Source organism: Melospiza georgiana, chromosome 4 (genome assembly GCF_028018845.1).
Source record: "Melospiza georgiana isolate bMelGeo1 chromosome 4, bMelGeo1.pri, whole genome shotgun sequence".
In the NCBI taxonomy this organism is placed as follows: domain Eukaryota; kingdom Metazoa; phylum Chordata; class Aves; order Passeriformes; family Passerellidae; genus Melospiza; species Melospiza georgiana.
The window spans coordinates 61,123,282-61,136,147 of record NC_080433.1 but is presented as its reverse complement, the minus strand read 5'-3'; the positions used below and the strand labels follow the sequence as shown (position 1 = coordinate 61,136,147).

The following is a 12,866-nucleotide window of genomic DNA, read 5'->3' as shown; positions in this document are numbered from 1 at the left end:
GTGCTCAGCCACTTCTCCCAGCACCTCACTGACAGGCAATTAAGAATCTTTCCCTGAAGTGGCCAAAAGCAATGGCTATTTATGTCCCTTTCAGATGTGCTGGGGAGGGAATCACACCAAAACAAGGCCAAAGGTTCCAAAGCCTACGTGGTTCAGGTTTCAACCCACTCCATAATAACTTCACGTTTTCCATGAAAGTCATGGGAAGATCTTTATACACAGAAGGATAGGAGAACTGGTGCAGAACACACCCAACAGGTTCATGTCAAAACCTCATGTAGGTCTTACTGTCATGGTCTCCGTCCTAGAGACCACAAACATACACATGGGAGATTATATCATTGTTCTCTGATTAAGATCATATCCTACATTTCCACAAAGGAACACATGACATATTCAGGCAACAAGGGTAGTTTTTTTTTGCAGCAGTGTCACCAGAGAGAGGAGGTATTTGCTTGGAAATTACAGAAACCCCACTTCTAGCCTGTTTTGTGAAAACAAGAATATCGTCTTCTCAGTTAAATGTCATTCTCGACTTATTCCACTGCTGAATTCTTTCCTTTACTTCTCACAAGACATCAAGAATTAATGAGACAGAAGTTTAAATAAGGGAGAAGATAAAAGCCTAGCACACAAGTTATGTTTTATAGTTTTATAGGTGTAATTTTAAGAATCATTATGGGGACTGATATTATTTAAACCTCTCAACTATCATATGATCTTATAAAATTTGAAGACCTCATAGCTACAGATAAAGCTACGTGCTGCTAAAACCACAGGCTAGACCAGCTATAAGCTAGGGCCACGTTTAGAGCAAAGCAATTAACACAGAAATGAAATTCTCTTTCATAGTCACACTGAAAACAAGGCACATAAGTAATATGAACACACATCACGCTGTCTGTGGCTCTGCATGCCATACTTTTGAATGAAATAAATTATTAAAGAAATTAATGTACCTTCATTACTTATTCTTCAGCTGCTCTGCATCCATTCTTCTAATTAAGAAAATTGCCTAGACTAAATACCATGATTAAAATAGTGCACCATGTATCTAGAGAATACCTAATTTTTTGCAGTGCTGACTTTTTTATTTAATAGTGATACTTCAGAGGTATTATGTCACTAGTGAATAAGTTTATTCCAGTTGCTTTTTTACCACATCTTTTTAACTTAGATGGAAAATGACATAATCCTATTTTGAGACTCTTAATCTATTGATCAGAATTGATTTTTTGTTCACCTTTTGAATATAGAAATGCTGGAATTAAGTGTTTTCTAATATTTTTCAATGGCAGTGCTATTGATGAAACAGTACAACAAAACCAAACAATTCTGTGCTTAACTTTAACTTATGTCATACACAAAGTATAAAACAGGTCTCTGAAAAAAAATGCACTTACCTGGTATGTAAACAACACTTCACTTGGTGATCTACCTAATTTTCCATTGATGTTAACTTCAATTTGACCTTGCTGTGGTTCATTCATGGGTCCAACTTGACACACAATCCTAAAAAGAAAGAATGTAAGCTTATCTGTTAGAAGTGACAGCTGCAATGCCAGGGCAATGTATGTGAGCTACCACACACACTGCCAGCAGAAGCACCAACTTTGCTTTATCCTATACTGTGTAATCCAGTGCTGCCTCAGATTCCCAGCAAAATCACCCAGGAATAGTTTGCTTGTCTATCCAAGGGTTGATAAAACTGAAACCTGAGCACTGTACACAGCCACTTCAGCAGTCTGTTAGTAGAAGTGCCTTCCCAGAAGACTCAAATTCAGCCCCATAAGTCAGTTGAACCTGACACAAGATTTACTGTGGACTTTCTGATGTTAAAAAAACCCAACCCCACAAAAGAGCCCCCACCTCCTTGATGCAAACATCAGTCCATCAGCTATCTTTTAATTTTGTGTGTTTTAACTGCTGATAATTTTGTTGTGCATCTTGCTACCTTTCAGCTTCAAACCTTTTCACACCTATGATCAAAATCCCTTCAGAATTACTGTTCTCTGAAAATAAATTCACAGAAAACACATGCAAAATCAGAGGTCAAGGAGCACTGGCCAAGAGTATGCTGCCTTAGAAATAACACTGCTGCTGAGTGATAGCTAGGATGTTTAAATTATTATTTCAAACAGGTAAACCACAGAATGATAGCATGAAAGGGCAATAAGGATTTGACACACTTGAAAACTGTGACAAATGCTTAATGGAGAGCTGATAATACAGTTAGATAAGGAGGTATATAGTGCTCATAGCCTGCTCAGTTTCATATAGGCCACACCCTATGATCACTGCTCATTTCTGTCTCTCTCCCTCCAGGATTATTGCTATTCTTCTTTCAGCAGTGCATGACTTCTTAAAAAAACCTGAAATAGCAAAAAAACCCTCAATGGCTCCAAATTACTGGGTATATGTACTTAAATCAGGACTTATAATAAAAGGATTGTCAAGTCCCTCTGCAGATCAGTCCAGACTTTTTTTCCTGGGTACTGGCAAATGGACAAAATTCTCGGAATTCCTGCATGTCCTGGCATGTGTACGGCTGCCTGAGCCTGTTCCTCATCATCTCTCTACTGTATTCTTGGAAGTTGTATCTTCATGTCAGGCAGAAACAGGAAATGGTGCCTTTGGAGGAATTTTTACCATATGTCAGGCTGGGGAAAGCAGTCGGGGGCCGGGGCCGGGGGCTGTGGGGGAAACATCGTAGTAGGGATTTTAATTGGAAAAGTTCCCTCCCTTCCCAGCGCTGGCATTGCCTCCCTTCCCCCACACTTCTAATGGAAAACTACAAAGAATGACTTCTCCAAGGCCAACAATTAAATCACCACAGAGCCAGAAAGCACCCTTAAGTGTCTTAAATCTTGCTGTGCATGGGAGCCACTGTCTCCTAAAAAGACTAGCTTTTAACTAAAGGAGGATAGGGGAGCCAGACAAGGCACTTTTATTTATTTTTTAAATTTAATTTCATAAAAAGAAGGTAATAGTAATTAAAAAAAAAACACCCAGAGGGAGATAAATACAGAAAATTAAAGATAGCTATTTGAAGATTTTGACAACTTCTCTTTTTAAGCTTTCCTAGCCAGGAACATCCTTCAAAACCCACTAATTTGTTGATAAATGACATGATGCAAGTTGCGTTTGTTCTCACCCATTACTACATTGCCAGAACTTAGGAAACCAGTAATGTTGCTATGATACAAGGAACCAGTCATCTCAGTTTTGGCTCCTTTCCATGTATTTAAAAATATCAAAAAGCTTTAGAAAAGGCCAAGAGGATGGGGAAATTCTTGTAAGGCTATGTCGCAATTCAATGTAGCTTTTGCAAACACTGAAAATAGGGAGTGGGGAAAGATGACTGGTTGGAAGTACATGTAAATGCGGGAGTGATGGCAATAAAATTGGGAAGCAGTGAGAAAGAAACAGCTATTCTTTACCTTCTTCAGTCCTAGAGGCCTGGAAAGCTTCTAAATGCCTGATCCATGCATTGACTAAAGTTAAATATTTTTCAAAATCTAAAAAAAAATCACTTAGGTATCTTCAAAGTCACTTTCAAAACATGCCACAGAAATAGCAAAAAGTTACTGTGTTACAATTTAAATTATAGGAAGTAAAAGAAAGCCAAGCTTTCAATTGCAGCTTTCAAGAGAATGAAAGAAAAATCCATCATTACTCTTAATATTGTTACTGAAAACTCCTGCTATGCTTTCCATCACCTAATATAAAAGGGGTATTTCCCTCTTGAAATTAGAAGCTTGATATAATCTGTAGTAAACACATAGATACCTACCTAGAAGAATTTAGGCATTCTGTTTTAATTTTTGGCACTGCTTAAGAGTGTGACAGGTAATCCACAAAACATCTACCAACCTGCTTAGGCAATTCAACATCCATGGACTTGTTGGCTTTGAGATGAAACTTAGTCATCCACAGCTAAACCTAAGCTCCCTCCCTGTCCCCAGGCAAGAAACTCTGCGGCTGGACTAAGCAGATTTAAGCTTCCTCTTGTTTTCCCTACTTTCCCATAAATCTTGTATGCTTGCCTTCACTGTAGTTCAGATGTAGCAAAGTTTTAATGACTAGATGCACATGTAGAATGCCTTTAATTTAAAAACAAATAGTCTTGATATATGTGCAGTAGTAGTTTATGAAAGCTTTTCAATCAAGTAAGGAAAAAACTTCAATCAGGAGCAGGATGGTAGTACACCATTGTAAATTTGTTGCTGTATTACAATCTATAACAATAAAGAGTCAGACATGTTACTATGAAATATTGCATGTATATCATAGCAATAGTTATTTTTTCAAATGGTAACCTTTTGTAACCACAAGAAGATATCTTTTCTTGAAAATGCAGAGAGGTTCCTTTTTTCTTCTAAAATCTTGTGAAAAGCATCCATCAATTACCTTGTGGAAACAGAGTAGAACTCCTCTTTAAAAAGACATTCCTTGTCTGCCACTGTTATATTTTTTACATCTTCTGCCTTTATTCCCAAATTAGATCCCATTATGGTCAAAAGAATTCCACCACTTAGTGGTCCAGTTTTTGGCTCAATCTGTTTGCATAAAGGACAGGGGGAAAAAAAAGCAAAATTAAATACTGCAGTGACTATGTTACTCTTCTATATTATTTAAAGCTACTTTGACTTACCAACATTTGAAATGCAGATGTTTCTTGTAGGACAAACAAAAAACAAGCTATGCAACTTTTTAATGTTAATTAATCATCTGTTAGCTCAGAAGTAGCATTCAACAGCTGAAGATTTCATGTCTCCTGTGGCAGACTGTTATGTACAAAACTCTTGCCTGGTGTTTATTCTATTTTAAGTTTGCTTCCTCCACTGAAGTACTGTGATTGTGAAAAGCAAATTCATTACACTCTTCTCACAATCCTTCCACAGAGCTTTTCCAGCATTTTGTTGTTGTGATTTTATCCCTTTAGGTTCACAGCAGAGCAGTGCACTTTCCTAACACGCAGTGTTGGCCCACATCGTGTTTTCAAAAGTTCCTCCAGTCTCTTGATCTCCCTTAGTGCATCTCACAGTAGGGTGCTGCAGCATGGGCTGATGCTAACCAAGTAATTTGCAAATAAAATGAGGACAGAGAAGATCATGCAGTTGCAGTGGAGTGCTCAGACTGGAATATGGCCCTGACAGACACTTCAGTTCAGAATATTTGCTGGGAGGCTAACCTGCTTTCCTACACGATGCTTGGAGCACCTTCAGCAAGACCTTTTCAGGTCTTCAGCTTTGGAGGGCTGCAAGTTTGCCATCGAGAAGAGTGAGTTTGCACTTCAATGCCTGCTCCATCAAAATCAGTCCCTCAGGTCTAGGCAAGCTGAGCACAGCGACGTGGCTGCCTCTGCTGGCTGCCTGGCCACTGGCTCTCCATCTGCACCCAACCCATACACAAACCAGCTGAAACATTACTCAACTGTCTGTCTAGCTCTTTCCAAATGTTATGTTCATATTTAAAGCTAATGTAAGGTCTGAAAACCAAAAATATTTTAGCATCTTTTTTTTGTCCACCATAATGTAGAAACAGTATCCCAGGTGAAAACACTTTTTTAAAAGATTTTCCATTTCCTTTTTTCTCAAATCATGTTTACCGGGGCACAGATACTACACAAGTATTCTTCTCCACACATTCTGTCAAGCTGCTAGGGTATTTACCTTCCTTGGCAGACTTCAACTGTTTAACAGCTGTTTCTTCTCAGATGTACCCTCATGGCCAACCTGCCTCAGTGTTCTGCAGGTCTGCCAGCAGGCACATTGCACCTCTGACTGCACAGTCTCCAGGGATGCAGTGTCTCTGCCACTTTGAGCCACACGTTTCAGACACAGTTCCTACTGAGTGAAACATCCCTGCTACAACTCTCAGCCTGTGTCACACAGTTACCACATTTTGTGATGGCTTGGGATGTGTTCTCATCAAACAGTGTGTCTGAGGTTCTAAGTACTGATACGACTGCTGCAGCAATTTAGATTTGCCCAGTGGAAGCATGTATCACTCTTTTCTCAACAATTATGCCCATATAAGCAGCATAGGCTTGTTTCTGGAAAGGACATGGATTTATGACTTTCTTTGCCTGCTGACCCACCAAAGTGGACAACAACCTTCCCTGACCCTGAGTGAATGCTCCAACTGCAGAGTAAGTCAGGTGCACATTTGGCCTCTCTGACTTCTGACATTCAGTTCCTACAGCCTTGGATTTGATGCTGGTGTGGACTGAAAAATATCACTGACACCTGGAAAACACTTTGTGACACAGAAAAAATCTGCTCCCTTATTAAATACTATTTAAAAGTCTAGCTTGAAGCCTGTAAAAGAACCTGTTATGTACTTGTAGTTCCAGGAAGAGTGAACCTCTCTTACAGACTCATTTCAGGTAGAAAGGACTTTATGAGAGAAAAAAATCCATGCTAAGAATTCAAGAATCAAATGCCATGTTTTGAGCATGCACTGCTACCCTGGCTTCTGATACAGCGAGGACAAGGCTTGAAAAACAAGGAGGCTCAAAGAATCCATTCAGTCTCTTATTTTGAGTCCTTACAAATCTCTCTCACACATCACTACTGACATTATTTCCTTTCAGCTATTTCAGAGGCTTCCTTAAGGAAAAAAACCTGCCCTTCAGTATGAGCTCACTCGGCTGCTTTCTCCTGAAAAATATTATGCTGGTAGGGAGAGAAAAAAGCAATCTTACACCAGTGATTTCTGGAGGAGGACACGTGTCGGTGGGGGCAGCGCGACAGAGCTTTTCATAGAGGCACTTGCTGGGCTTGCCATCCTCCTCACACCACACACACCTGTACTCAGGTGGGGCAGCAAGGCACAGGCTGCAGTCGCTTCGTCCGTAGGAGCAGTTGTACAGAGTCACTGAAAGATGAACAGCAAACATATTTAGATGTTTCTCTCTGTTCCAAGGATATTCAGCGTCCCTTAGGAAGGAAAAGTAACCCTCTGTATAAAGTTCAGTGGAGTCACAGGAGTAATATGTACGGTCTGTTCTTAACCCCTGAATGATGCTGAGAGAAAATTTTATTTTTTCTCTATGGAAAAACCTGACATTTATCTATGTGCAGAGTATGACTAGCCTGCAAATATATTTTTGTCACTCAAGCACTGTCAAAACATTCAAGTACAAAGTCCTTACTTTGACCAACCTCAATAACACATACAATTGTTTAAAGATTAATTCAAAAATCAGGTCCTTGGAGCATCCCAAGTCAGATATGGAAGGTATAGACTCTGCATGGATGTCAGTAGGGGTGGACATCAGTGGGCATGGGACCTCTGCCAGTTGCAGGATTAAAGGAAGAGAGCTGCCTTTGTAGGCTGTTTCCAGGACATTTGGGACTTTCCATAATCATCACTCATGCCTGAACCAAATAGAAAGTTAACACTTAATAAAATGTTAACCTTTGTTCAAGTTAATACCTCTGTGTTTCTTCATTCTTCTCTATTTTCTTGCTTTTATTTTCCCTTTTGTCTTGAACTGTCATCCTGATGTACACCTTGTCCCTTTTGTAGGGGGGTTGAGTTCTATCTTTTCTGAGCCAAGAAATCAAATCTGATAGTTGTATCTCTCTTACTGATGAAGCAGAGGCCAACTGTACCAGACACTAAGCTTGTTTTGGCCCTCATCAATCTCTAGCATGACGCACAGTCACTGAGAATCAAACTAATTTTCCCAAATAGATGCAAAGCCTTGAGACATATCTCAGTCGTTCAACACCATAAGGAGAGCCTGGGCTTACAAAAAAACCATATGGAGATGCACTTGAGAACTAGCCCAGAAGAAAACAGACCGAAAAGATACAACATGTTTCTCTAGGGAAAGTGAGCAAGTTGCCCAGATTACCCAGCATGGGAGTGCTGTGCCTCCCTGGACAGGTGGGATGATTATTGCAAAGAGGAAAACATCTTGCTGTCTGCTTTTCTGCTCGTTTTTCCCCTGGTTCTCTCCACTCTTGGCTGCTCTGTATTTCTGGCCACACAGCCTCTCACCCTCTGCCACTCAGGCTCTGCCACTTTTTGAGTCTTGTAAATCAGCTTAACTTACCAGAACAGCAGAAAGCTTTTTAGGCTTCCTCCTGTGCTCTTTCAAGAGTTAAATGTGCTTGCAGATGGGAATGGGGTATACAAGACAGACTCTCAACATCTTCCCCTTCCCCTTCCCTTCATTAAGTCCCAAGAAACAGTAGCCCTAGTGACACTGGATTCTTTTCAAAAGAGGTTCATAGTTAAAAGATGCAGGAAATAAAGGAAAGTAAACAGATGTGGACAAAAGTAAATCCTTTTGAGATGCATACAGTAAAGGCCATTAAACACATCTATTTAAAATGAGCTTTTACTCTCAGAGGAGCAGGGCTTTACAAAGGACACTGGCAAAATCACCCTCCAGTGAGTAGCATTTCAATACACTTGCCATCTTCCTAGATAACAGCAGCAGCAGTAGTAGCTCTTGAAATCTAATTCCAAGAGACTACCATGTCAGATTTCTAGTGAAATGAAAAGTAAAATGAGAATGCTAGTTTTCCATTATTTTTTCAGCAGTGGCCTTATTCTCCCGCTAGGCATGAACAATATTGCAGATGCCCAAGTCTTGGCTAACCTCTGCCACTTGCAGGAGAACATGTAATCCCATACAGGCAGTTTTTCTCTAAATGCTGTATGTTTAAACCCCTCAGCATTCAGATTCACAGCTAGTCTTTAAGATAATAAACAGGTTTTTTTCTTTCCCCTACAATGAAGAGTTAATGCAATGATGCAGCCTGATTTTAACCCTTTCTTATCTATAGTCAGCACATCCACTTGATTTCAAGTATCTTTACAAGCACAAAATCAGCTGAAGAAACACTAGAGGTGCATGCAAAACTAAGGGACTTTATAAAAATGAATCAATGAGAAAGAGCATCCATTTGATTCAATCTCTATCTTGAACTTCCAAGGAATTGATGAGCACAAGGCAGGAGTAGCATCATTTGCTTCACAAACTGAGCACATCAATATGGAAGGCACTGAGGAACAAACATAAACCAAATCATATTTCCTGCAGTTTGTGGGTCAGTTACCCATCTTTATGTTGTTTTGTGGATATAGTGCTGAGGAAAAGCACCAGGCTGACAGCCCATGTATGCTGTTGTTTGCTTTGTGGACAGAGGCAAGGACAAGTTTCCTCACTGGGAATTGCTTTTATAGAAACCAGATTGCTTTCTTATTCCAGCACTCTGAAAGATTGCTACTGCACAGGCACTTGAACAGGAAATATTGTTGAGCAAATCTTCCCCTTGGCTTCCCAGACTTCAGATTTCCCACCTAGACAGCCACATGGCCACCAGGTACAGCATGGGAATTTGTTTACTGAATTACTTCATTATCCTTCACTGGCTGGACAGGGATTCATATTCCACCCCTCAGCAAACAATGTCAGCACTGCAAAGTCTTGATGTCCCTCACATCCAGTTGCTGAAATGCAATGGAGAAAGCCCTGGCCTCAAAGCATTAACTGCTCCCCTTGTTCACTGATCAGCTCATTATTTGTACCAGCAGCAAGCTACTCATTAGATTCAGACTCTTATCCATCACCTTGAGATACCAGCTGTGATATCATCGATAAAAGGACAAAGGATAAAAGGGATATATTGGATTTCACACTGTTCAGAACCCCTGATGGCTGGAGATGTAAAAATGCTATCATAACTTAGTATTCACTAAGTGTCATACAAAGAAAGGGTTCTTTCACTGGCAGGTTCAAAGGTGCTTCTCAGCAGCAGCCATATACCCAAAGCCAATTCTTTTCAAGATGCATAAAAACACATTACACACTGGATTTCATATGGGAAGGGAGTCTGAAAGTCAGAAAGAATTTGGATTTTAAAAAATCCCTTTTATACTAAAAAGAGACATCTGTTGATAATTTTTCAAGTCCCCTCTTGGAAGTGTTCTATATTTCAATTTGAATGATAACATTTCTTTAATAATTTAGCTTCTTTTTATGTTTTGTTTTGTTTTAATGCTTTTTCCTGACTTGGAAAAAAGATGTTGGGAATATTTGGTCAAAATTCTGCAGTTTTAAGCATGACAGCCTCTGGAATGGAAATTAAGACAGTCTGAGATTGTAATATGACCTCCCTATAAAATTCATGCCAGGTCCTCTTTTAGTCTTTTAACACTGCACACAGAACCATAAGGAAAATCTTCTAAAACACAGTTCATGCTGCCAATATGAAAGAGAATAAATTTAAATATTGTACAGTTGGAAAAATGGTCTGAAGATTTATTCTGCAGAGGAAATTACTTGGGGTACTAGTATTTTCCTGATGCTGTCCCATCATGCAAGTACATAAGAGGCTCGCCTCATGGGTTTTGCAATATTCTGCCTTAAATGTCAGTCCAAAGACATGTAAGCTGGGTCCTAGATACTGCTCCATTGATTTTAAAGGAGTTTTCTTACCTCAGGACTAGGCTTCATTGCTTCATTATTGTATGTTCAAAAGAAATGAAATTTATATTAATAAAGAGATTTTTATTTCAGAGATCAAGTCTTTGTGCTATAATTTTTAATTTATTTTTAAGAGAAATAAATTAATAGAGTAATGAGCTGAAAACACACTGAATGTTTCTGTGTTTTCTTGATTGCCAGCTAACATAGGGGCTGCAGAACCTGCCTGAACAAGCTAGGAAATGAGATTTCAGGTAAAGTCCATATGAGTGGCTATGACAAGGATCCTCTTTCTGCTGCTTGACGAGGAAAATTCATTGAGGAAAGGCAAAGATCATTGAAAGAAAAAAATCAAAATGCTTAAGTGTTTAATTTTCATACTTAAGTATGAACTGGGAAGCTTTGCTATTAGGATTGCACTTCATAGCAAAAGCAATCTTGAAAATTATAGAATCATAAAATCAGAACACTTTGGGTTGGAAGAGACATTTAAAGGTCACCTAGTCCAAATCTCTGCAATGAGCAGGACATCTTCAGCTAGATTGAGTGATTTTTGAGATTGTCCTGTGTACAGCCAGCAGTTGCACTTGATGATCCTTGTGGGTCCCTTCCAACTCAGGATACTCTGTAATTCTGTGGTTCTGTGATTCTACACAGAAGCCCATCCAGTCTGAACCTCAATGTTTCCAGGTATGGGGCATCTACCGTCTCTCTGGTATCCACAACATAGCCCTGTATCAGCCACTGTGAAGAAAACTGACTCTACCCCAGCTGAAACCATCATAGCAACCAGTGGCAGTGTTCACCAGCCTCCTTCCTTATATTTAGTCTCAATCTACCCTCTTTCAGTGTAAAACCATTATCCCTTCTTCTATTGCAACAGTCCCTGCAAAAAAGTTTGTCGTCCTTTTTATAAGCGACCTTTAAGTACTGAAAAATTGCAATAAGGTCTCCCTGCAGCCTTCTCTTCTCCAGGCTGAACAACCCCAACTCTTTCAGCCTTTCCCCATAGGAGAGGTGCTCCGGCTCTCTGATCATCTTTGTGGCCATTCCTGCTCTGTACTCATTCCAACAGGTCCATGATGTCCTTCTCACGTGGCAGCCCCAGAGCTGGGTGCAGCACTGCAGGTGGGGTGTCTGAGAGTGGAGTAGAGGGAGAGAATCCCCTCCCTCACCCTGCTGGCCACGCTGCCCCTGATCCAGCCCAGGACATGACTGGGCTTTCTGGGCTGCACCCACACATTGCTGGTTCCACCTTGTCACACCCTGTAGGACTGCTCTCAGTCCCTTCGTGTTCCAGCTTGTATTTGTGTTTGGGATTTCCCCAGCCCATGGGCAGGACCCTGCACTTGGCCTTGCTGACCCTCACGAGGTTTGCACAGGCCCAGCCCTAGTGCCCATCAAAGTCCCTCTGGATGCCATCCCTTCTCTCCAGCATGTCACTGCACCACACAGCTTGGTTGGTGTCCCTGGAAAACTTGCTGACAACTCAGATGTTTAATGCATTAGTTTAACATTAATAACTTTCGATCTGTCAGATTTAATTGTTTCACACAAACCAGTAAAACCTACAAACATTCTTATTAACAAGACTCCAAATTATGAAAGAATTGATTTCTGCTTACAGTAATTAATCTCCCTTTAATCCCATATTTCACACTTACCCATCAGTTTGCTGTCAATCTTGACCTTATCTGTTTTTATGGATAAATTAAGTTGTAGGGTCTCATTTGCACTATAGGAAAACTAGAAAAGATGACATAATAGAGATATTTATACTTTCATTTGACAAGGTTAATTTCATGCATTTTCTATGATTCTCAATAATCAGACCTGTGAAGGATTTTAGAAACTCTCCCAAGCCTTATGGCCTTTTTTATAAATGTATCTTGGGCAGATACATTTATAGAAAAATGTTTTAATGAACCTAATCCTTCACAATCAGAATTTTCAAGTACCAAGGGACGGCAATATCCGAGTACTCTCTTTTCATTAATTTAATTTACATTTGGTTATAAGTATCAAAGCAGCAAAAGTGCTGTTCAGAGGCAGTAAGTATAGCTGCTGACCCTGCTGAGTTCTCCCTTCCCACACCATCTGGCCCCATTACTTCTGTGGGCACAGCAGACTCGCACCACATGGAGGGGAAATCTCTTGCATCTTTAACAGTGCAGCCTCCTCATTTTACAGCCAAATCACAAGGTTCACATGCTCCAAGACATGAGCTTCTGCTCATGCTGAAAGAGCAGCAATGACAATTGTTGGGAAACAAGAAGAACAAATAAAAATACAGACGCTTGATAAAGCAAATGCTTTGTGCTAGGCACAGATGATGCAGAAATGCTCATTAATTCTCAAAACTAGTTAGTGAGCTTGTAAGATATAAAGTCAGCATAACATTTGTGAGTCAAACTTG

The 12,866-nt window shown here is 40.0% G+C and overlaps 1 protein-coding gene across 3 annotated transcripts in view; it reads right to left on the bottom strand.

Moving 5' to 3' along the window:
* The window catches only part of PLXNB2 (plexin B2), a 251,221-nt gene that overhangs the window by 44,543 nt on the left and 193,812 nt on the right, over positions 1-12,866 (bottom strand). For all 3 annotated transcript variants that reach the window (XM_058022296.1, XM_058022297.1, XM_058022295.1), the window contains exons 15-18: positions 12,115-12,196; positions 6,710-6,882; positions 4,411-4,559; positions 1,404-1,512 (exon numbers count right to left, since the gene is read on the bottom strand). In XM_058022296.1, the coding sequence (XP_057878279.1) occupies positions 1,404-1,512; positions 4,411-4,559; positions 6,710-6,882; positions 12,115-12,196 (513 nt within the window). The remainder of the gene's footprint in view (positions 1-1,403; positions 1,513-4,410; positions 4,560-6,709; positions 6,883-12,114; positions 12,197-12,866) is intronic.